Source organism: Pituophis catenifer, unplaced genomic scaffold (genome assembly GCF_029215685.1).
Source record: "Pituophis catenifer annectens isolate HBS135680 unplaced genomic scaffold, rPitCat1.0.hap2 SCAF_1, whole genome shotgun sequence".
Taxonomy (NCBI): domain Eukaryota; kingdom Metazoa; phylum Chordata; class Lepidosauria; order Squamata; family Colubridae; genus Pituophis; species Pituophis catenifer.
In genome coordinates this window covers 309,274,660-309,298,325 of record NW_027256881.1, presented here as the reverse complement: position 1 = coordinate 309,298,325, position 23,666 = coordinate 309,274,660, and the positions used below count along the sequence as shown (strand labels likewise).

General features: G+C 36.1%; 1 protein-coding gene across 1 annotated transcript in view; it reads left to right on the top strand.

Annotated features, from left to right (window-relative positions):
• Positions 1-23,666, top strand: part of ATG2B (autophagy related 2B) — a 56,693-nt gene that overhangs the window by 13,217 nt on the left and 19,810 nt on the right. Inside the window, exons 6-25 of the mRNA XM_070941624.1 lie at positions 1,000-1,179; positions 2,776-2,872; positions 3,149-3,331; positions 4,463-4,617; positions 7,997-8,102; positions 9,433-9,694; positions 10,634-10,784; positions 11,631-11,726; positions 11,840-12,028; positions 13,102-13,375; positions 13,859-13,961; positions 14,929-15,124; positions 16,860-17,002; positions 17,999-18,156; positions 18,371-18,543; positions 18,977-19,127; positions 20,059-20,258; positions 20,705-20,785; positions 22,703-22,809; positions 22,934-23,026. Of these exons, the coding sequence (XP_070797725.1) occupies positions 1,000-1,179; positions 2,776-2,872; positions 3,149-3,331; positions 4,463-4,617; positions 7,997-8,102; positions 9,433-9,694; positions 10,634-10,784; positions 11,631-11,726; positions 11,840-12,028; positions 13,102-13,375; positions 13,859-13,961; positions 14,929-15,124; positions 16,860-17,002; positions 17,999-18,156; positions 18,371-18,543; positions 18,977-19,127; positions 20,059-20,258; positions 20,705-20,785; positions 22,703-22,809; positions 22,934-23,026 (3,098 nt within the window). The remainder of the gene's footprint in view (positions 1-999; positions 1,180-2,775; positions 2,873-3,148; positions 3,332-4,462; positions 4,618-7,996; positions 8,103-9,432; positions 9,695-10,633; positions 10,785-11,630; positions 11,727-11,839; positions 12,029-13,101; positions 13,376-13,858; positions 13,962-14,928; positions 15,125-16,859; positions 17,003-17,998; positions 18,157-18,370; positions 18,544-18,976; positions 19,128-20,058; positions 20,259-20,704; positions 20,786-22,702; positions 22,810-22,933; positions 23,027-23,666) is intronic.

Genomic DNA, 23,666 nt, shown 5'->3' with positions numbered 1-23,666 from the left:
AATGTCTATTTCTGTGAAGGCTAAATTGAGCAATTGAGCATTTACCAAAATTTTGTTAAATCCATCCATACAGATTACCATGCGCATTTGTTTTTAAAATATACCAGTATAGAATATTCTGAATTAAATATTCAATGTTACTTCATGGTCAGTTATAAAACCACTTTATACCAAAATCAAGTAATCCTTCTATCTTCCCAAATTGTTCACTATTATTTCAGCTTACCATTAAAGCACAGGCCTATCACCACCAACCATGTTATTATTTAAAATGCCTTTAAGATCTATTTTTTAAAAAAATTTGATTTATATGCCGCCCTTCTCCGGAGACTCAGGGCAGCTTACAATGCGCTAAGCAATAGCCTTCATACTTTTGTATATTTATATACAATTGTCTCTGTTTGTTAGGTTGTTGGTTAGCTTTGTATTAAAAAGAAGTGAAGTGGGAAGAGGTACTCTGAGTTGGCATTCTTCCCAAATTAGAGTTACCTTGCTACAAACTAGAGCAATAAAACAAGGAGTTTCTATAACAGTTTGGCATATGCTAATCGCAAAAGCTCCAGCTCATAATTTAAGTGGCCTATATCACGTTCTAGTCAGAATATTATGCACTATTATTTATTTATCAAATTAAGCACTACCCATCTGACTATAAGTGTCTCTGGGTGGTTTATAGATAAAAATCATAGAACCATACAAAAAGATAGAATTAAATGCAAAGTACCTTGGATCCCCACACAAGTTGGCAGAGTCAAATCTTCATACTCTTCAAGAAGGCCAGGACATAGGGTGAGGACAATTGCAGAGACATTTTGCTATAAAACCATAGTTAAATTTGTAATAACAATGTTTTTATCCCGTTATTGCAGTGTGTCTAGTTTTGTGCTTGTACTGAAAAATTATGTAGCTTTCTAATGGCTTGAATATATGTATTTCTGCATACAGCCAAGAAGGTGTGCTTATGTATTACCTATATATTTTTATTTATGTATTTTAAAGTTAATAGAACCAAAGCTTTCACCTAGCTGGAATCCAAAAATTATGTATGAGCCACACCCTCAACTAGCACGAAACCTACCTGAAGTTTCTCCCTCAGATCCTGTGCAAATATGTAAGTTGATTGGAAGGATGGAACTGAGTCTTACATTAAAACAAAATGAAGTGCTTCCAGGAGCAAAGGTTAGTTGTTGATCATAGTCATGTTTTTTTCACCGTTGGTATATGTTATTTAAGACTTGGTATAGATATCTCTCTTTATTCTGCATTCCATTTTTCCTTGATAAAGCTTTTTTGTACATAGTTGAACTCTGTTTAGTCTACTGTATAAAAGTGAAGGATAAGCATGTCGTAATTATTAGGCTGTTGCATGTCTATTATTTAAAATCAATGCAGATAATCTGAAGTGTCTGTCACTAACTGCTGCATGCTTACTGTCTAGGGTTTGATCTTTTTTTCTATTTTAAGGCAAAGAAGGACAAAAGACTCAGAAGAAATAAATACAACTAAATAAGAATATATGCAATTAAAACAGCGGTGTTTCAGTTATAGACCCAGACAAGAAGAAAAAATCAAGTTAAATTAGTACAATGTCATTTGTAACATTTTAAAATTAAATTATTTAACTAGTAGTCACCACTTGTCAAGTTTAACTCAAAGGCAAGAAACAAATACATCAAGAGTAAAACAATAATAGCTTTTCTTTGAGTTTTTGCAGAACTAAAACTTGTGTGCTTCAATATTAGATAGAGAAACTATTGGCAGCAGAAAATAGAGGAACAAAGAAATCTTTGAAATAATCGCAAATTGTCAGGTGCAAAGAATCAGGTCCATTTATAAGATTGTAACATAAAAGATTTATTCAAGGCTATACATAAGAATCTGAACAACTAAAGTATAACACTAAATTGGTATCAGATAAGGATCAACAGAATTCAGGAAGGTTTGGACTTGGGGCACTTGTGGGAACACAGTTACTCTAAACTGATGATGTACTTAATTCCACTCCCATCCTCCTCTGTCTGCTCTTCTATACAAAGATCTTTTTAAAATATGAGAGTGGTGGAGGGGTTTTTTTGTATCTCTTTAATTAAATAAATGATACATGGAGACTTGATTTTAGTCATAGGATATAGAGTAGGTATATATAGAGTAAAATCTCCACAGTTGACCACCTCCTTAAGTTGATCGATCAATTGTATATATAGCTTTTCAAGTACATATTTCCTAGGTTTAACTTGACTTACATGTTGTAGGTGTGCGGTTCTTGGTGGTTCTGAGCTTGGTTGTTTTCTTGCAGATGTTTCATTATCCAGCTGTGCAACATCATCAGACTGATGATGTTACCTAGTTGGGTAATTAAATGTCTGCAAGAAAACAACCAAGCTCAGAGGGAATCAAGAACTTCCCAGTTCAACCCTGATCCACAAATATTCTTTTCCATTGATACCATATGTTTCAGGTGTTTAAGCATGTTTGCACACAGTAATAAAGTCTTGGCGCTCCAGCTGCTAATTTCTATGTATGTAAAAAAAAACTGTTCAGTTTAGAGATACCAAAGAATGTTTATAAACAATTAAGCTAAAACATATGAATGCTAATCAAAAATAATATGCAAGCTGGATTCCAATAAATCATTATATTTCACAGACTATCCACAGTATATTTCATAAGATAAAGAATTAAAATCAGAGATAAAAGTTCTGTTTTTGTTCAATGGCAAGATTGATAACTGAGAAAACTGGTTCTTATCAAATGTATTAAATCTTTTTTTTAAAGTTGGACGTAGATGGACAGATAGATTCCATACACCTGTTCCTGTCACCCAGACAGGTACATCTTTTATTGGATATGTTTGCAGCCATTGCCAGACCAGGTAAGTTGAAATTGTGTTGTTTAATATGATTGAAATAAAGGGAGCAGTCTGAGTTTTGCATGTTGCCACAGCTTTAAATATTTACTAGGCAACTTTTTTATGTAGTTACAAGAAGGGTAACTTTTAATGGGGAAGCATGGCTGATAATGTTATGCTATCACTGGAACAGTGGGGCTGAATTATTTCAAATATAGGCTTTGAAGCTAAGGTGGGGAAAATTGTGTTTCCTGGGACTTTGGAGTTAGATACCATATTTTTCTATTTTTTTGTTTGCAGAGAATCCTGGCAGAATAGAATTATCTAATAAAGACAGAAAAAATCGGCCAATGCAGCAGGAAGATGAGTATCGGATTCAGATGGAGCTCAATCGTTACTTGAGAAAAGAAACTTTGCCAGTAGGCACACAGTCTGATCTGAGTTTTTATGAAGCTGAGGCAACTAGGACTCCTTCAAGTCGTGGTGAGCAAATAACCCAAGCTTCATAGTATGGGGATATATTGCTATTTATATGGATTTGCACATTATACTAACTTAATGACTTTTAAATCATGATTTGTAGATTTGACCTTATGGAATTAAACATTGCATTTAGCCAAAACCAAACAAGCCACATAATAGTTTAGCATGAATCAGCAACTGAAGAATAGAGTTGTAAGAAATTCAACATTATTTATTTTCCTCATTTCTACTCCTCCACAATCCAGAAGGGTTGACAGCTTGCATTAAAAACTCATTAAATATCCACAATACAACCCTTGTACAATCAGCAAAACAATACCACTCAAATGGAAGTATCTTTATAAGTAAAAGCCTGAGTATCATCAGTTCATACTAAATATTTTAAAGTCATTGAATAATGTTAAATATAACATCTATTTCAAACTTCTCAGAGTGAAAGAAAAGAGCTTACAGTAAGCTAAACACTTAGACATCAGATTTAATTTTGAATATGATACATTTTTACTGTCTAACACCAGTCCCATTGTCACTCTTGTGACATAGGAAGAAACAATGAGACAAAAGTAATAACAAGCATATCTAATATTATTCAAATTCCACCTTTAAAATATTTGTGTTCCAACATATGATGCAAGTAGACAAGTTGTGATTTTTGGATCATGATGCCTATTTTGTTACTTGCAGATTATCTCACTTGTGAAAACTGATAAGTACCTAGTGAATTTTGTTGATGTATTATTAATAATTAACCAGTGTTAAATATGTATAGTTTATTTTTATGCATTAGCTAATATACTTCTCAATTACCATGATAGACTGAGAAGTTGAGAGTGGGGAAGTTCGTGTAGAAGAAATTCCAGACAATCTTAAATTATGTGGTGGCTTTTAGGGAAATATATATGATTCAATATACAGTACATATATATTGTTTTCTTATTTCTCTCTGTGTGACATAATGTATTATTCAATGCTTGTCCTTCTTTTCTAAATTGTGGTTCTCTTCCACATAAGACATTGCATAAACTCTGTCATAATGCTGTTTTTGAGACCTACAGCTTTGTGCTTTTCCTTAAATTGTGATTGATTTTTTTATATTGAATGTCACAAACAATAGCTACTCTTTTCTTTTAGAAGAAGAGGTTTTTTTCTCAATGGCTGACATGGAGATGTCTCACAGTCTTTCTTCGTTGCCACCTCTTGGAGAACCACCAACTATGGATTTAGATCTTTCTTTAACTAGTACATATACTGCTACCCCAGCAGGATCTCCACTTGGTGCTGCAGTGGTATGTAATACTTAACTGTTTACATTTCAGTAAAGGAACTTTATGTGTTTTGGAATGATTGTGTTTGTAGAACATACTAAGCTAAATTTAGTGATAACCATGGTCAAAAGCATGCATGCCAGTTATCCAACATACAATAACATTTACTACCCCAGTATAGATCCTACCTTCCCTGGGTCTGAAACCACATTTATTGCAACAGGTTTTGTGCTAGTTAATTGTCTAAGACTAGGTTTTTAATATATGTTTGTAAATAGCAAAGTCTGTAATAACCTGATAGGCTTTGGAGCCAAAATGCATGAATTGTGGACAAGCTAATACTCACTCTGCACCAGCTCATCTGTTTCCAAAAATATTTATTTGTTTGTGTTACTACATCTTGTATGCTGTTGTATTTCTGGAGACACTGATTGTATAATAAGATTCAAAACAAATAGTACAGTTAAAAACAATGAAAATTGTGTGTCACTATTCACATATAGTATAATTTTACTTCTCTCCAGATCCCTTCTGAAGAGTCATGTTTTTTATAGTTGTCCAAAAAACAACACAAAAAAGTACCAGTAAGATGATATCTATAGGGGCATACTTTCTAAAGGAGGGGAGCCATTGCTGAGAAGACTTAAGCCCAGGTCCTTGAAGCTGGCATTCCACTAGTGAGGGGGCTCACAACAAGCTCTTTCTCCTGGATGTTACTGGACTGTCAAAACCACCTTGGAGAATGTGGTCACATATATACAGTGCCTGAGTGTTAGAGCTGTAAAGGTATAAATCAGCACATTGAATTGCACCCAATAGCTATCTGACAGCCATTACAACTCCCATACTAGTGGTATTACATTGGTGAACCTTGGTATGATCATAACTACAGAGATTGTGGTATATTTTGCAGCTGAAACTTTTGGATGGCATTCAAGAGCAGCTGCGCTTAACCTCATTGTTATAGTCAAGCTGTGAGGTCACACGAGCATTAATTATTGTGAATAAGTGATCTAGGAAAGACTGCAATAGGCACACAACAAGTAATTGTGCATAGGTACTTCAGGTTATGTTGCACCATCTGGAAAAACAAAAACCATGAGTTCAAATTGCAACATAGCTCCATCTTTGACTAAATTAACTTCTCAATTCACAGCTACTCTGACTTGGTAGGATTCAGTTTAAACCAGCTGTGCCATTTAGCATCCAACAACTTTCAGCAGTAATCAGGATCTTCATCCCATTTCTTCATCAGCACTGGGTAGACATACTTAATTGGGTATCATCAGCATATTTTTACTACTTCACATTGTACTGGTGGCTAGTTCCTATGGGTTTGTGTAGAGTTCAGAAGTAGTGGGGAAGAGAGTAAGCCTTCCAAGACCCATAACAGAGTGGCTGAGGGCTTGACTTCTCTCTGTTCACCATATCTGGAAATGCCCACTCATTTTTTTTTAAATTTGATTTATATGCCGCCCTTCTCCGGAGACTCAGAACAGACTCAACAGACTCAGAACTCAGTGAAGAAAAGAGTACCCACCTTCCAGCTTTTTCAATCAATCCAGAATAATGTTATCGAAGGTCATAAAATGTTGGACAGAATGGAACCATGATGGTTGTAGTCCTTATATCCAGATCTTGCAATAATCATCAGCAAAAGTGATTACCACAATCTTAAAAGAGTCCAAATAATACATTGAAAAAGAGTCCAAATAATACATTTAATCCAGGGCTCTCCATAAGTGTAGTCAAACCACCTTCTCAGCAGTCATACCTAAAAAAAATGGTTGGAGACCATTGACATTTGTCTATATTAATAATTTTTTGAATAGGGAATACTTTTGGCTCTAATGAAATTCAGTTACCATATTTTCCAGCATATAAAACGACTGGACGTATAAGACGACCCTCGACTTTTCCTGTTAAAATATAGGGTTTGGGCTATACTCACCGTATAAGACTACCCCTCTTCCAACGCACACCAAATAAAAATTAAAAAACATCAGATTTGATTTCAATATGGTAATTTTAATTCAAATGCTTATGACATGCAGGTACTTAGCAGGAAAACTGTCACTTATAAACATAAGGCTGTTTGTCATCAAACATGTAAACATAAAACAGTGCAATTGGATTAAACTTTTCCTAATTCACTCTAAAGCTGAAAGGAAGGATAAGACAATAAACCCATGGGAGCTGCCATGCTGTTTGTTTTCTAAGATGTCAACCAAACTGGAACTGATGATGATAGGAGGAAGATAACAAACAATAGAGAGAGAGAGCAAGTGCCGGGCAAGTCCCTGGCACTTTACACACACACAACACAACACAACTGGCTCACCCACAATGTAAAAGCAGCTGTGCTAGACTCAAAATGGCCCCTGCAACAAGCAAGGACCTCACACAGCCATAAAAAGCCCAAAAACCCAACTTTCACACTTTACACACGCAAAATTCCACATACAGCTTTGTGAGATTTTGTGTGTTTGTTTAGTTAGAGTGAAACACTACAGAAACACACTAAATCTCAGAAAGCTGCACAAATATTATTTTATTTTATTTTTTATTTTTATATGAAAGCAGCTAAATTTAAAACTTCCTAAACTTTAAATGGCTAGGTCTAAAAAAAGAACAACTAAAAAAACCCCCAATTAACTATTTTTTTTAAAGCTCCCAAAGGGGGAAAAAACTTACCCAATAGAACAGGGGTCTCCAATCTTGGCAACTTTAAGACTTGTAGACTTCAACTCCCAGAATTCCTCAGCCAGCTTTGCTTTGCTGGCTGAGGAATTCTGGGAGTTGAAGTCCACAACTCCCTGCCTGCAGGGAGATTCAGTTGCTTGCTGATGCAATGGATTGCAGGCAAGCGAAGCAAGGCAAGCGTTGCGAGACTAGCAGCTAAGGTAAGCAAGCTGGGGGGGGAGGGATTTTAAATGGCTTTTTTTTATAATGATTTTTAAATGGCTCTGACGATCCAAGCTGAGTTGCCTGATTAGCAGGCAACTCTGCTGGGATGGTCAGAGCTTGGCTCGTCAGAGCCATTCAAGGCTCGTCAGAGCCTTTCGGGTTGGTCTGCCTGGTTACAGGAGAACGACACCCGGTGTATAAGACAACCCCCGACTTTTGAAAAGATTTTCATGTGTTAAAAAGTCATCTTATACGCCGGAAAATATGGTACTCTCCCAAAGAGGGGAGAAGGAACTCTTGAGTTCACGACATGTGTTGATAGACCCAACCCACAACACAGGCATTATATTACATTAGAGTTGATTTTGTTGTTGTTTTTTGAAACAGCTGAGAGGGTGGGGAACATTTCTATCACTTATTAATAATAAACTTACAGAGTGCTAAAATGTTATATAATGGAAGCATAATAACATTTATGTTCTTATTTCAATAGCAGTCAGCATGGGGAGAATTTGATCAAAATAAGCAGGAACTGCCACAGTTAAGAAGTGCATCATTTACACCTAACGCTGATCATTCAGTTCCACTAAGAAGGACTTGTAAGTAAAAATTGGGGAATAGCATACCTCGTTATTCAAAACCAACGTAGCATATTTTTCAACACGGTGCAGTAGAACCTTTTGTTTGTTTCTTTTAGTGCTGTGAATAATACCATGTATATTGTTACATATAGTTTTAGTTTAAAAATAAGGTTATGTTAGGATACTATGTTTGAAATTGCAGTTTAAACTAGAAGTCAATATTATTCTCACCTGGTCTTCTGTGTTGTTATTGGTAGTAATTCTGGTTTGAAATCTCAATCAAGATTTCAAATATTTATAATCTAAGGTGTCACAGCAATCTATTTCTTTACCTGGTTAAGAGACTTACTGATATAGGTAGTCCTCGATTTACAACCTCAATTCAGCCCAACATTTCTGTTGCTAAGTGAGACAGTTGTTAAGTGAGTTTTGCCCATTTTATGACCTTAACAGTTGATAAATGAATCTGGCTTCACTGAAGTTAAGTTAACAACATGGTTGTTAAGTGAATCTGGCTTCCCCAATGACTTTGCTTGTCAGAAGGTTGTAAAAGGTAAACGTATGACTCCAGAGATACTGCAACTGTCATAAATATGAACCAGTTGCTAAGCATCTGAATTTTGATCACATGACTAGGGGGATGCTACAGTGGTCACAAGTCACTTTTTTCAGTGCCATTGTAACTTTGAATGGTTACTATATGAATGGTTGAGGACTACCTTTATTTGCATAGTTAATATTAGATCCAAAGTAACTGCTGATTTTGGGGTATTTCAAAAGTTCGAGCTGAATATTTTATTTGGCTTTTTTATATATGAACCAGAAAATTTGGAAGTTGTATTTTCATAACTGCGTAAAAATGTTAAAAATGCAAGAATGTCACTAAGTTATGTTACTGCCATATAATATATTGCTAAATGTGAATTTGAATATGATATACCACATGCTTTTTTAAAAAAAAAATGTTTGAGTGTATTTTTATTATTGATACGCATAAATAAGGTATCTAGATGCCATCTTATTTATGTAGAGAATTGAGCCATATCTGAAATTCTGTTTACTTAAGAAAGTAAGTATATTAAATATGTAATGTAATAAAAATGTAATTAATACAAATGCTACTTTCTTATGTAAGCAGCATTTCAAATATGCCTTAACTACATAGATAAGAAGGTACCTATCTTCTGTATATATTAGTTGATTAATAATACATTACAGTAATAATATATTACAGTTGTAGCAATTTAATACTTAATGCTGATGTTGTAGTAATTAAAAGTAGTGTTAAATTGTGAAGACGTACTATTGAAGATTATTTTTAAGTAGTATAATTTTTATTTCATTCCAGCTCTTCCATCCAGATCTATTTCAGTGGATGAGTCAAAACCTGAACTTCTTTTTAGGCTAGTAGTGGGTGCTTTCTCGGTGTCCGTGCTCCATATTGATCCTTTACCACCACCTGAAACTTCACTAAACATTAGCCCGCTAACATCAATGGCACAGGATTTTTTTACCCAGATAGAAAAAGTTGATCCAGCTCAGATTCCCACAGAAGATTTTTTGTTGCTCCGAAAAGTATTTGCAAAGGCTTGTTCTCATGACCACCTTCGGTACATTTTTTTTCTTGTTTATCTAGTAATGTAACAAACAGAGCCCAGCAGTCTATATGAATGATGATAGATTAACATTAATTTATTGTTTAGGTAATATTTAAATCGACATTAAAGCATAACAGCTTTCAAACATAAAAGAGAATCCTGTAAATAGAAATAGAGTACATTTTGAGTCCCTCCTAAAGGTAACAAGAAAATGGTTGCTTCAAATCCACAGTAATTTATTCCATAATATGGGCCTCACCATTGATACAGTTGAATTTGGTTTTTTATGTGAAACATATTATGATAGAACCTGTTTAAAATGCCTAGTTGATGATTTTAAAGTGTGGAGACAAATTGTATAGGAGCATTTTTTAAATTTTTGTTTTTGTTTATTTGTATCCAGCCTTTATTTTTTATAAATAATTCAAGGCAGTGAACATATCCATCCTTCCTCTCCCTGTTTTCCCTACAACAACAATCCTGTGAAGTGGATTGGGCTGAGAGAGACTGGCGCAAAGTCACCCAGCTTTCATGCCTCAGGCAGGACTTGAACTCATGGTCTCCCGCTTTCTAACCTTATGCCTTAACCACTAGCTCAAAACTAGCCAAATTATTCCTTCCCCTCTATTTGCAAGAAGCTCCACCATTCTCGGCCACACAGTAGGCAATTGGATATGTTTGGGAGGCTCCTAAACCTGGACTACAGAGCAAGATTTGCCATTTTTAAAAAAAAAAAAAAAAACCTTGACCAATTTTTCTCTTTAGTGGCAGATAGTACTTGGAGGGGATTACCTTTTCTTGTATTTGAGATACTGTTGCATATTTTGAAAAGTTAGCAAAATAAATATTTTATTCTAGCAGTTAAAATTGTCTTTTCACAGCTTTATAACGATCAATAAAGAGCAATTACATGCATTGCTTAATAGTTTGTTCTCTTATTTCTCATGCTAGATTTATAGGTACAGGCCTCAAAGTGTCCCATGAGCAGCGACAAAGATCAGCCTCTCATTGTTTGAATACAGACTTATCTATTGGACAGATGGAACTTCTGGAATGCCTGTTTTCTACAGACTCCCATTCCCAAATTCCTCACTATACAGAGGTAAATTATATGTATGCAGTTAATTTTAGTAGTTGAAATACACTGAGAAAAGTATGAAATTGTACTTATACTTTTACATAAATTGCATTCAGTGGATAAATGTGTAAATGTGTAAACATGATTGCTTTATGACAATTGACTTTTTAGTAGTTAGATGTTTGGATTGGAAATACCTATTTAGAAAACATTGCGCCAGGCAGAAATCATTCTTTCCCAGTGGGGAAAACTAAGATTGTAATATAATATAAAAACTCTATACACCCATGTTAAAAAAAATGCCAGGTTTTTGAGATATAAAAAAAATCAAGATAATCACTTCAGAATTTTAACATATAATTTTTTCCACTTTTAACATATAAGCTGTACCATTCAATTTAAAAACATTTAAAACATATTTTTTCCAATCTCTAAGGGTGTTGCAAAAAGCAAAATCATCATCATCATCATTTTAGGGATCTAAAATCTATTAGATTGCTCTAGATAACCTAAAAAAAAGCAAGGAAAATATGAACTCTCTGGGTTGCTTGGTAAAAGATCATGTAATGAAATGAGGTGAACAATAACATTCTTATTTTTTCCCCAAATATTTTGAGCTTTGTCATTCTGATAATCTGTTGATAGAGTGGTAACTACCCAAAAAGCAGATTTATTTCCTATTTCATCATTCCATGTCTTCACCTCCTCTCTAGTGTTTTAGAAGGCTGAGGTTGAAAGAAGAAAAAGAGTAAGGGGATTTCACAGTGAACATGTGGAAACCTATTCACAAAATGGTAGACAATGTTTTTGGTTTTTCTAAGCTGTGTCTTAATTAGAATTATTACCAATTTTGTTGTCTTTCTTTTAAAGCTCCTTAGGTTTAACTCTGAAAAGCAAGAAAATAAGTTACATTCCCCCTCATGCCTTCAACTTCATTATAAACACTTGAACAACAAAGGACCTCAGGTAAAGTTGATAAAAAAATTCTCTGAGTTTTGAAATATATAAATATACATTTATGCAATTGTGTAGAAATTGTATTTTACATTTGTAATAGGTCTGTGGTGTTTTATTAACAGGGTAGCCAGGGGAGATTGAGTTCTGTTCCCCAGAAAGCAGATTTACAAATCAAGCTGAGTCCAGCATTCTGTGAATTGGATATTAGCATTGTAGACAGACTAAATTCATTGCTTCAACCACAAAAGCTAACCACAGTGGAAACTATGGCATCCCACATGTACACTTCTTATAACAAACATATTAGCCTGGTAAGTAGAAAACCATTCTGCTTTACTTGTGTACTGGTTACATTTTGATTATTTGTAGAAAAATTTGGTTTGTTGGAAATTTGATGTAGTGACATTTTTGCTTTTTATTTATTTGTTTACAGTTTACAACCATATACTGTAACTGTCCCCTAGATAACTCAGAGCAGTGAACAATAAAAAGACAGAAAACAAAAATAAATTGTGGTAAGATACAAAACAGTAAAAACTAATGTAAAAGTTTTACCAAGGCAATTCAACAATAATATTAGACAGAATTGCAAATCCTTTTGACTAAATCCCTGAGAGGAAAGCCAGGCATTATGAAAAGCATCACCCTGAAAAGGTCTTATATGTAGTGATTTTTACATATGAGAAGACCTGAAGGTATTTCTTTGTTGGGAACCTCCTAGAGTTCAATATAAGATGGGTGGCTATACAAAATATTTAAATAAATGAATACACAAATACAAACATTAATTTGTAATAGTAGTCCTCAACTTACGACCATAATTGAGCCTGGACTTGCATTTATAAATCAAGGCACCCAGATGACTGGATGTAATTTTCTGACCTTTTTTGTGGTGATAGTCAAGGAAAATTAAAGATCATTAAAGAAATGCCACATTCATTAACTAAGCCCATTCATCAGCAAAATTTGCTGAAAACTGACAAATAACATTGTGGAACACCTTGGCCTGTTGTAAAGCTGACCCATCTGACATGTGGTCACGTGACTGCAGGGGCCAATGATCCGACTTGACTACCTATATACATAAACAGATACAGTAAAGTTACTAAAAATATACCCCATCTAATGAAAATTATAGCTATTTGCTAGAATTCAGAGATCCATAAATCTTCAATCCAACTTTAATATCTATATGTCTGGATCCCCTTGCCTAGGTTGAAATATGTGACAGGGGAAGATGTCCAGTCCTGAGTGAAGGGTTAGTTTGCAAAATCTTCCAGTGTGAGATTAGAAATCTCATAAACAGTTTTATATTCCAATTAAGTTCCCCCCCCCCAATGCTTTAAGAACAACATTTATTTTTTATTATTATGCACTGTTTTAGCACAAGGCATTTGCTGAAGTTTTTCTGGATGATTCACGTACTCCCACTAATTGCAAAGTATCGGTTCAAGTGACTGCACCAGCACTGAAGCTTTCAGTTCGCTTCCCAATACCTGACCTACGATCAGATCCAGAACGAGGACCATGGTTTAAAAAATCACTTCAGAAGGAAATTCTTCAATTAGAATTCTCAGACACAGAACTTAAAACAGAATTCATTGGAGGGCCATCTTCAGAGGAAATTCAAATAGAGCTCACTTTTAAAGAACTAACTGGTAAGATAAAGAACCAATAATAGTTTATAATAGTTGCTGCCATGAAGTACAAATGATCAGATAACAATAGTATATTTACTATTCCCTTTAAGAAGGGAAAGGGAAATAGTTTTATACATTTGGCATATAAGTGAAAATAATTATAACTTTAAATAAAGCTCTTACGTTTTTGTTGTCTTAAGACAGGGATAGGGAACTATGGCCCTTTTATGACTTGTGTACTTCAACTCCCAGAATTCTGGGAATTAAATTCCAGAAGTCATAAAGAGGTCATAGCTCCCACCTCTATTTTAAGAGGTCGTCTGCAACTTACAGGATAGCTACTCTTCTTTGCAATTGAGAATCATGGTTACAAAAAACTATTTTCTTGTTTCTGATAAATGTAAAGACAAAACAATTCTACTAAGTTTCCAGTATGATTTGTTATTGATTCACTATTGTTCATAGGAACATATGTAATTATTTTCTCTGTTTTTGTTGCAGGATCATTTGAAGAGAACAAAGACCAGTCTGCTACACAGTTTTTTAAAGTTTCCAGTGGTGTTCTTGGAGAAATGGTTTCATCAGACAATTTTGACTGGCCACGGTAAAGCAAGATATTTCATCTTCTTCCTGCATTCTTAAAATGTTGATTCACTGTCAACACAATATCTGTTACATTTATTCCCTGTGTAAATCTTGGGTTTTCTACCCAAAAATCATATAATTAAAACCAAATTAATTATACTCTGACAAATTTGCAAAAACAGTTGAATGCAATTGTAACAGTTGGATATTGTATTTTTTAATTTATATTTATAAATTGGATGTGTCCCCTATTGCTGTGGAGGTGTTTTACCATACCCCCAGGTTAAACATTTCTTAAGTCAAGCATGGAACTCTATGCTTCTATGGCAATAATACAAGTGATTTGCCATTGTTTCTGCTAGAATATATTTAAATTTCCTACTTTAATTTACATCCGTGGGGTTTTCTGGTACCCTCCTATCCAATTATTAACAAGATCTGTCCCTGCTAAGCCTTTTCCAGATTTGCCAAGGTAAATTAAGTCCCATCATCTCAATCCATCATAATTTCTCTAAGATATATATGCTATAATCATTTAAAATAAGGGTCCCCCAACCTGTGGGCCGTGGCCCACTACCAGGCTGCAATCTGTTGGCCACTGGGCCATGTGAGTGGCTGGCCAGTGTGTGCATGCGCACCCCCCCCCCCACTTGTGTTACCGTTGCCATGAGTGCCACACAGGTGTTACTGGTGATGCAAGCATCGCACCCAGAAAGATTGAGGAACTCTGATTTAAAACATCAAGGATAAAAATATAATTGAGACACTTTACAAATTAGCACATCATGTTGTGAGCTTATAAAGACATTAAAAAATATGTGACATATAAAAAATCAAATGAGAACACTTGACAATACAAGGTGAAAAGGGGTGGTATAAGAAAAGGAATGAAAAAGATGTATGATGTTTCCTGCTTACCTTTCATAACAATATAATATTTAATATTTTGGGAATTTGCTGTGTTAATTTGCTTGTTTGGAAAACAGGATTGTACTGAAAATAAACCCACTTGCTGTACACTCCATTTTGGAAAGAATGGCTCCAGAGGAAGAGGAGGAAATTGATGGTCATTTTCATGAGGAAGAAGAAGGAGGATGTCAATCCCTGAAGGAGCTGTGCGATCTTAGAAGACCAGAACCATCTCCCTTTTCCTCTCGTAGAGTAATGTTTGAGAATGAAGAGGTAGGATAAATGTTCATGTTTAGAGATCATTATATGATTTTGGAAGTTTACATGGTATGTTTTTTAAAGCGTATTTGTATCATAATCTCAAACTGTAGTAGCATAACAAATGAAACTAACGAAAAGAATAATGCCAAGTAAGCACAGCCTGATTTCAATTTAGGAATTTAGAATTAATTCTGTGCTGCTTCATTTACAATTATATCTTGACATTGTTGATAGTAAAATACTGGAAAACCCAGTATTTATCCATTCATCCATAACATTTCTAGGCTACAGAACAACTGTACTCAGCTTGATTCGTTTTTCTCGCCATGTACATGTATACATCCAAACTAAACACTGTTGTTTCTCCTTGTCATATAATATATGTGGGTATATGCATAATTGTGTGTGTGTGTGTGTGTGTGTGTGTGTGTGTGTGTGCTTGTTCATTTGTTTTTTCATGTTTATGTAATGTATAATGGAGGTGGAGACTCTTTGAGAGCTGTGTGCAACGAAATTTCATTTTAATGTACACGAATTAGTGTACATTCAAAGTGATAATAAAGTTATTCTAAGTCTAACTCTCACTGTGGATGGCTTTACAATCAAAAATAGAAAACAATAGAATATAAGAAAAATACAGCAATAGCTTGAAGGAAGGAGATAGAAAGAAAAAATCCTACCTGTCTTAAATCAGCCTGATGACGTAAAGCTTGGAGGAATAGCCAAGTTTTTAAAGTTCATTTAAAGGAGAGTAGAGTGAGGGCTTTATGGATCTCCAGGGGTATGTTATTCCAGAAAACAGGTACAGCAACAGTGAAGACTCACTTCCTGGATCCAACTAGATTATACTGCTTAATTGAAGGAACCCTAAAGCAAGCTGATTCTGTTGGCTCATAAAAGGACAGGCAGACATTACTGAAGGGTAGATGATTCCTCAAGTAATTAGGCTCTATGTATTGCAGGACTTTAAAAATAATCACAATCTTGAATTGTACCCAGAAGTTAATAGTAATTAGTGCAACTCACAGAACAAAGGTGTTATATAGGCATAGCTGTCCCAGAATGCCACAGCCCACACCCATAATTCAATTCCCCCCCCAATTCATAATTCAATTCCCCCATACCCCTCCCCCTGCACATGCGCGTGCGCTCCCCCTTCGCGTTCCCCCTGCTTTTGGCACGCGAAGGCAAAAAGGTTACCTGTGGGCCCGGTAGTCCCGTTTTTTCGCCTTCCCCAGGCTCCAGAGGATTTCTTGGAGCCTGGGGAGGGCGAAAACAGACTTCCCCACCCCCCAGAGGCCCTCCGGAGGCCGGAAACGGCCCCTTTCCTGACTTCCAGTGGGCCCGGAAAGCCCGAAAATCAGCTGGCTGGCACCCGTATGCATGCTGGAGCTGAGCTAGGGCAATGCGTGCCCACAGATATGGCTCCGCATGCCACCTGTGGCACACGTGCCATAGGTTCGCCATCACGGCTCTAGGTTCAAAATGTTTTGGTAGCCCTTATCATCTCAAATCTCACATTAATTGATTGGTCTGTGTTGAAGAAACAACAAAATTGGGATAAATATTTTAACCATTTTAATTTTTAAATTGAATTAATTTTAAACAAGGTTTATTTGAAAATATGCCCATTTTTTTCTGGAAAGAGGATATGCTAAAATTGATACTAGAGCTTGCATTCCTGTTTGTACTTCTGGTTTGATTATTTCTGTCTCTCTTTTATTTTCCCCATTTGTTTCATTTCTAGATGGTGATGCCAGGAGATGCGGTGGAGATGACTGAGTTTCAAGATAAAGCAATCAGCAATTCCCATTATGTGTTAGAACTCATGTTGCCAAATGTTTATTTAACATTACCAAACAAGAGTTTTTATGAGAAACTTTACAATAGGTAAGTATAAAATTAAAGGTCTTTGGGATCCATCAGAGACATTTTGAAATAAAAACCTGGGAAGGCAACTTTCTTCCCCTGCAGCCCGTTATGATACCTTCCACATGATCTTCAAAATTCTTCAGCCTGCTGAGAGATATTTTCAGCAATTACAGGGAAGTGTAGGATACTTAGTTTTTCAAAGAAAAAGCATGAGGTATTTTGGAGCACCAGCCTATAAATTGATTCCTGATTTCTGGCAAATATTTGAACCATATTCATATCTTAGTGTGCATCTATGCTATTTCTAAAGAAGTATATTACGGGTGGTCCTTGACTTACAACAGTTCATTTATTGACCATTTAAAGTTACAACAGCACTGAAAAAAGTGACTTATGACCATTTTTCACATTTACAACTATTGCAGCATCACCAGGATCACGTGATCAAAATTCAGATGCTTGGCAACTGGTTCATATTTGTGACGGTTGCAGTGTCCTGAGATCATGTGATCACCTTTTGCGACCTTCTTATAAGCAAAGTCAATGGGGAAACCAGATTCATTTAACAACCATGTTACTAACTTAACAACTGCAATGATTCACTTAACAACTGTGGTAAGAAAGATTGTAAAATGGAGCAAAACTCACTTAACAAAGGCCTCACTTAACAACCCAAATTTTTGGTCTCAATTGTTATCATAAGTTAAGGACTAACAGTGCACATTCACATGTCGAGTTGCAAGACAGTCACCCTGTTTGTCTTATCTTAATGTTTCTTCCAAATACATTTGACAAATATAGCAAGTAAGAGAAGGAAAGATAAATGACCAACCTATATTTATCTGATGTACAGGTGTTTCTCTGATGCATAGGTTCACTCCTCTGTTAGGATATATTATCGAGTTTCATACGGTTAATCGTTTTAAAAATATTTTTCCACAGCCTAGATTTGTCATGATTCATTTTATTCCCATATTCACTTAGTTAATATCAGAGTTTTTTCTTTCTTTCTAGGATTAGTAATGATCTACTATTGTGGGAACCCACAGCTCCCTCTCCTGTAGAAACATTTGAGAATATTTCATATGGTGTTGGGATTTCAGTCGCCAGCCAGCTGATCAACACATTTAGCAAAGACAGTTTTAGCCAGTTCAAATCTACTATTCATTATGGTAATGTATCGCATAAAATATATATCCAATGTTACTCTGTTAAACAAAAATATGTGTACGTATTTATGGTAATCTATTTAAAAGAATTTAAGAATTAACACTGGGAAAATCTGTGCATAAATATTCTCGATCTAGGTATACTGTCTACCTAAGTATATAGTGAACCAGTTATCTTGATTAGTTTCACTAATTAAATGTTTAATTGGTTTTATAGATGATGAGAGTGGTTCTGAGGAGGAAACATTACAATATTTCTCCACTCTTGATTCTAATTATTGTTCCCGGAGAAGGAAAAAAACCGAGTTGCAAAACAGAAGCACACAGAATTTTCTTTCACTTCTTTTAAATATAAACCATGGATTATTGTCAATATTCACAGACATCAAGGTGAGATATCTAAGTAGGAATAACTACTGTGGGTTGGACTAGTGGGATTGTATGTATAAAACACTATTTTGGTATGCTGACATTTGGCCAACCCCCCCCCCCCCCCACCACCATTTTTCCTTTTTTTAAAAAAACAAAAAACAAAACTAGCTGTTAGTACAGCTGTTAAGGGAGCACTTGGGAAGTCCAGGGCTATTGATTACATTGAGAAGAAAAAAAGATCTTCAGAAGGCAGCAGAGATCATTTCAATAATACCACTAAGAAAGCTGCATATTATAGACAGAACAGCAGGTGTCAGTATCAGATCATGGATGTCTTTATGTGTATTAAGTAGCATAATATTCTTATGAATAATACAATTCATTCTAAAACAAAGACTATCAGATTCAATCAGCAAATGATGTTAATATACATTTTTCACTATTTCTGTAGCAGGATGATGGAAGAGTATTTGAAGACAAACATGGAGAATTTTGGTTTGAATTTTGTAACGGTTCTTTATTTTGTGTAACCAAGTATGAAGGTTTTGAAGACAAACATTATATATGTCTCCATTCTAATAGTCTCAACTTATATCATCAAGGTATGAAATTGAAATATTAGTGTATGAATTTGTGTTCAACTTTTTGAAAAGATAGTGAAAATCATAAAACTTATTATAATTTTAGGAAAAAAATGCAAATGTAACTTTTTGCTAGTATTAAAAGATTCATTTTGTACTACTGTGTTGCTAAAAATAGAATTATATTTAATTACATTTCATTCAGAAAATTGCAGCTAGGAATTTTTTTAAGAATATACCATGACTTTAATTTTGCTTATGGAACAAAACTTAAAAGGTCAATAGTTGATGTACTTAATTCATCCATCCCCATTTATATGCTGCCTAATCTCACAACTCATATTTTGATATCATTAGTTTATATTTAATTAGAATTTTAGTGATTTATAAAACCATATATACAGAGAAGAATGGAAATAATTTGGAATAATTATGTCAAAACTGGATAGTATAATGCCGTGATGGCGAACATATGGCATGCGTGCCACAGGTGGCATGCAGTGCCCTCTCTGTGGGTATGTGAACTGTTGCCCCAGTTCAGCTCCGCCGCTCATGCGTGCGTGCCTCGGGTAGATTTTACTTTACTATTGGTTTGCAACGGGAGTGCACATTTGCTTGCCTCGCTTGCGCATGCGCTTCTGCACATGCGCAGATCATCAATTATGATATCCGGGCGGGTGGATGGAGCCTCCTGCCGCTTTTACTACCAGTTCTAAAGAACCGGACAGAACCGGGAGTAACCAACCACTGGCATGCCTCCCACCAGCCAGCTGGTCATCGGGTTTCTGCTGCTGGGGGCGTGGGGCGTGTGGGGGGGCGGGGTGTGTGCATTCACAGTCATTATGAATATTACCAGACTTTGTCTATCTTCATTTATTCTGAAAGATAGAATGTGTGTTTTCATTCTACATTCCAGATTGCTTGAAGTAATAAACAAATCATTCTTTTGCAGGAGTGGTAGAAGAGACAGTCTCTCTGTCTGAGATAAAACTGCCAAGTGCAACACATCCACATTGGCTAGAACCTACTATTTATTTTTCGGAAGAAGAAGGTCCTAATACAGCTTTTTCAGACGGTGTAGGAGCAGAATGCCTAAGCATGTTGTCAGTTGCCGTTAAAATACAGTCAAATAAATCGGAAACAAATACAAAGGTTTGTATTTAGAATTAACTTATTTATCTATCAATACATTTATATTTTGGCTTTTCTGTGAGAGCTTAGGATAGCATATAGAAATAACACTCCCCACTCCGCCATCCCATTTTATCCTCACAGTAAATGCATTGGATAAGATTGTATTATAGGAAAATGACTGGTAAATAGAGTCAGGTAAGAATTTGAACCCATAATTTGGCTCTGCCTGTTAGGGTTACCTGGACTTCTAGTCCAACAATTCTGGAAGGTACCACTCTATCACTGCACTATAAAGTCTTTGAATTTCCAGTCAGATACTAACTTCTTATACTGTTTACATAGTTCTTGTTATGCTACTAACATTATTGGCATTGTTAGTGTCAAAAGAAAGGATAGGTTATGATGTTCATTTAATTCCAAATATTTCAAACCGTTAAACTAACAAGATATACTTTGTTTTCTAGGAGTTTTTAGTTGCACTTGGGTTAAGAGGAGCCACACTGCAGCATAGAGTGCTTCCTTCTGGTTTAAGCTGGCATGAACAGGTATATCACTCTGCTAATTGTTTTTTGTTTTCAATTACTCGTCACTCAGTCTAATGACCTCACAGCCAAATGAAACCACTGAGAAACATTATAGATATTCTCAGGTATTAACAGAAAAATCCTTAATTAGATAAAAATGCCTAATGACAACTTAAATATACTCCATGGAATGTAGAGCATATATTGCTAAAGAAAAAGTCGGCTGGGAGAATGACATTATTTACTTGAAAGAAAGTCTACATCCTGAACAATAGCATTATTTTTATGGTCATCCTTGTCTTATGACCAGTCGCTCAGTGACCATTTGAAATTACAAAGGTGCTGAACAAGATGACTTATGACCTGAAGTTATGGCCATTGCAGCAGCCCAACAGTCACAATTGTGACACTTGCTACACTTTTGCACATAAAACTAGTTGCCAAGTGCCCATGATTATGAGATCACCATTTGCAATCTTCCCTGCCAGCTTCCCCAGAAAGTCAAGTGCCACTGTCCCCTGCTAAGAGAAGTCCCTCTAGTTTCAGGGGGCTGACGAAAAAGGTCCATGCTGAAATCCAAGCAGGATTTTTAGCCACGGAGGAGTTTCAGTTTTGGATCAGAGAAACTTACATCTCCACTCAGTACTAAAAATCCTGCTCGGATTTTGACAGGGAGGATTTTCAACTCTGGATCACAGAGACTTTAGGTGTTTCCATAGCCTCATTCTCCAAACTGCGCAAGGCTTGCAGAATGATGCATGGTGGCTTGCAGAAAGAAGGTCTGGCACAAACACAAGCTGTTTTAGATATGTTGGCCAGGCCTTTCAGCAGGAAGAGAAAAATAGCTGAAGGTGAGTGGTACAAAGCAGATCAGAGGGGCGGAGGGTGGCAGCCAGGGCAATCACGCTGTCCCCTCAGGCTTGTACACCTTGAAGAACAGCACACAACATTTATCAGTGGTAGCAGTAGTGCTAGGGGTGAAGATGAGGCCTGGGGGAGTGACAACTAACTGAGACTACTGATGGCCCTGGGTCTTTGTTTTGAGTTTAGTCCTAGCATTACAGCCAAATGCTGCAGGGCATGCAATCTAGGTCACAAAGGAAATAGGTGGTTGTGGGAAATTGGGCAGCATTTTTCAGTGGGAGCAATGGGGTTAGGGCTGAAGTCATGGCCTGGGAGCAGAGGCAAGTGGCAAAGACTGCTGAAGGCCTACAGGCCTCTGCATCAACATTGCTGCCAAGAAATGCGGCACTTCATTCCTGAACTTGCACACTGCCTCCCAGGGCCTCTCCCACCCATCTGAGCTACTTCATTGCTCCTTGGGACTGTATCCGCTTAAAGTCCTACGAGTTCACTTAACAGCCACAACCAGGATTGCAGTAGTTGAGCAAATTTGGTCAAAGTGACATTTTGCTTAACCACTATTTTACTGAGCGATCAAGATTGCAGTCCCAGTCGTGATCATATGTTGAGGACTTACTTGTAATATTGGATAAAATATAAATTTATAAAAATATATCTTAAAAGCATTGCAACATTTTAATTTTGCGGCTATTTTTCACCATCCTTGTTTTCTAACTTCTTTATTAGTATTAAAATGTGTTAAAAAAAACTGCTCCGCAGCCTCAGTAAGTTCTTATGAGCTTAAATGAAAGATTCTATCCAGAAACAGTTTAGCAGAGCTCTGTATGCTCCTCAAAGCATATTCTACTTCTCACCCATCCCTGAGGCCTGGGTGCCTCCTAGAAACCTACACTGGAAGGTTTTGCTCTAGCATAGTAAGGAACAAGATTTGAACGAGCAAAGCTGCAGTAGGATAGTAAAACTATGCAAGCTACCACTGCATCCAGTATTTCACTTTTTAATATATGTTGTGAAGTGGCCTTAAATTGTGAATAATTGGAAATCAATGGGTCTTTTATGCTTTTGTAATTATAGATTTTGTATTTTTTGAATATTTCTGATGAACCTGTATTGGGATATAATCCTCCAGCCTCCATTACAACATTTCACGTCCATCTCTGGAGCTGTGCTCTGAATTACAAGTAAGTTAAATGAGAATATTCAGAGTAGCATATTATGGCGATTGTTGTCAGCCTTAAATCTCTTAAATACTTTGGTTCAAATTTTTGGAAATAACATTGGTGGGATTTTTCTTTTTTTTGGCAGGCCTTTATTTTTACCAACTAGATGTCTTCTTACTGTTGAAACATTTAGCATTTCAAGTAGCATGGCACTGGATAAATCATCTTCTACTCTCAGGTAACATTTAAAAGGCCAATAGCCTCAGTTTTACCTTTATATTTTATTTTAGGTGTTATAAAAATATTTTTTTTTTTATTTATTATTGAATTTCTATACCGCCCTACTCCCGAAGGACTCAGGGCGGTGCACAGCCATGAAATAAAACACATAGATATACAAAATTTAAAATCGAATAAAATGAATTAAATAAATTTGGCTGAATTAATACCCATAATTTAAAATACCCATATTTTAAAATCCATTAAAATTTAGAATTTACACTTAAAAGGGAGAAGATTTAGGCGAGGCCAGCTTGATGAAATAAAAGCGTCTTCAACTCGCGGCGGAAGGTGCGCAGATCCGGAATCCTCCGTATCTCTGGGGGGAGCTCATTCCAGATCGTCGGTGCCCCCACAGAGAAGGCTCTCCCCCTAGGGGCCGACAGCCGACATTGTTTGGCCAACGGCACCTGGAGGAGCCCCTCTGTGGGAGCGTACTGGTCGGTGGGAGGCTGATGATGGTAGTAGGCGGTCCCGTAAGTAACCAGGTCCCAAGCCATGGAGCGCTTTAAAGGTGGTAACCAGAACCTTGAAGCGCACCCGGAAGACCACCGGGAGCCAGTGCAGCTCGCGCAGGAGAGGTGTTACATGGGAGCTCC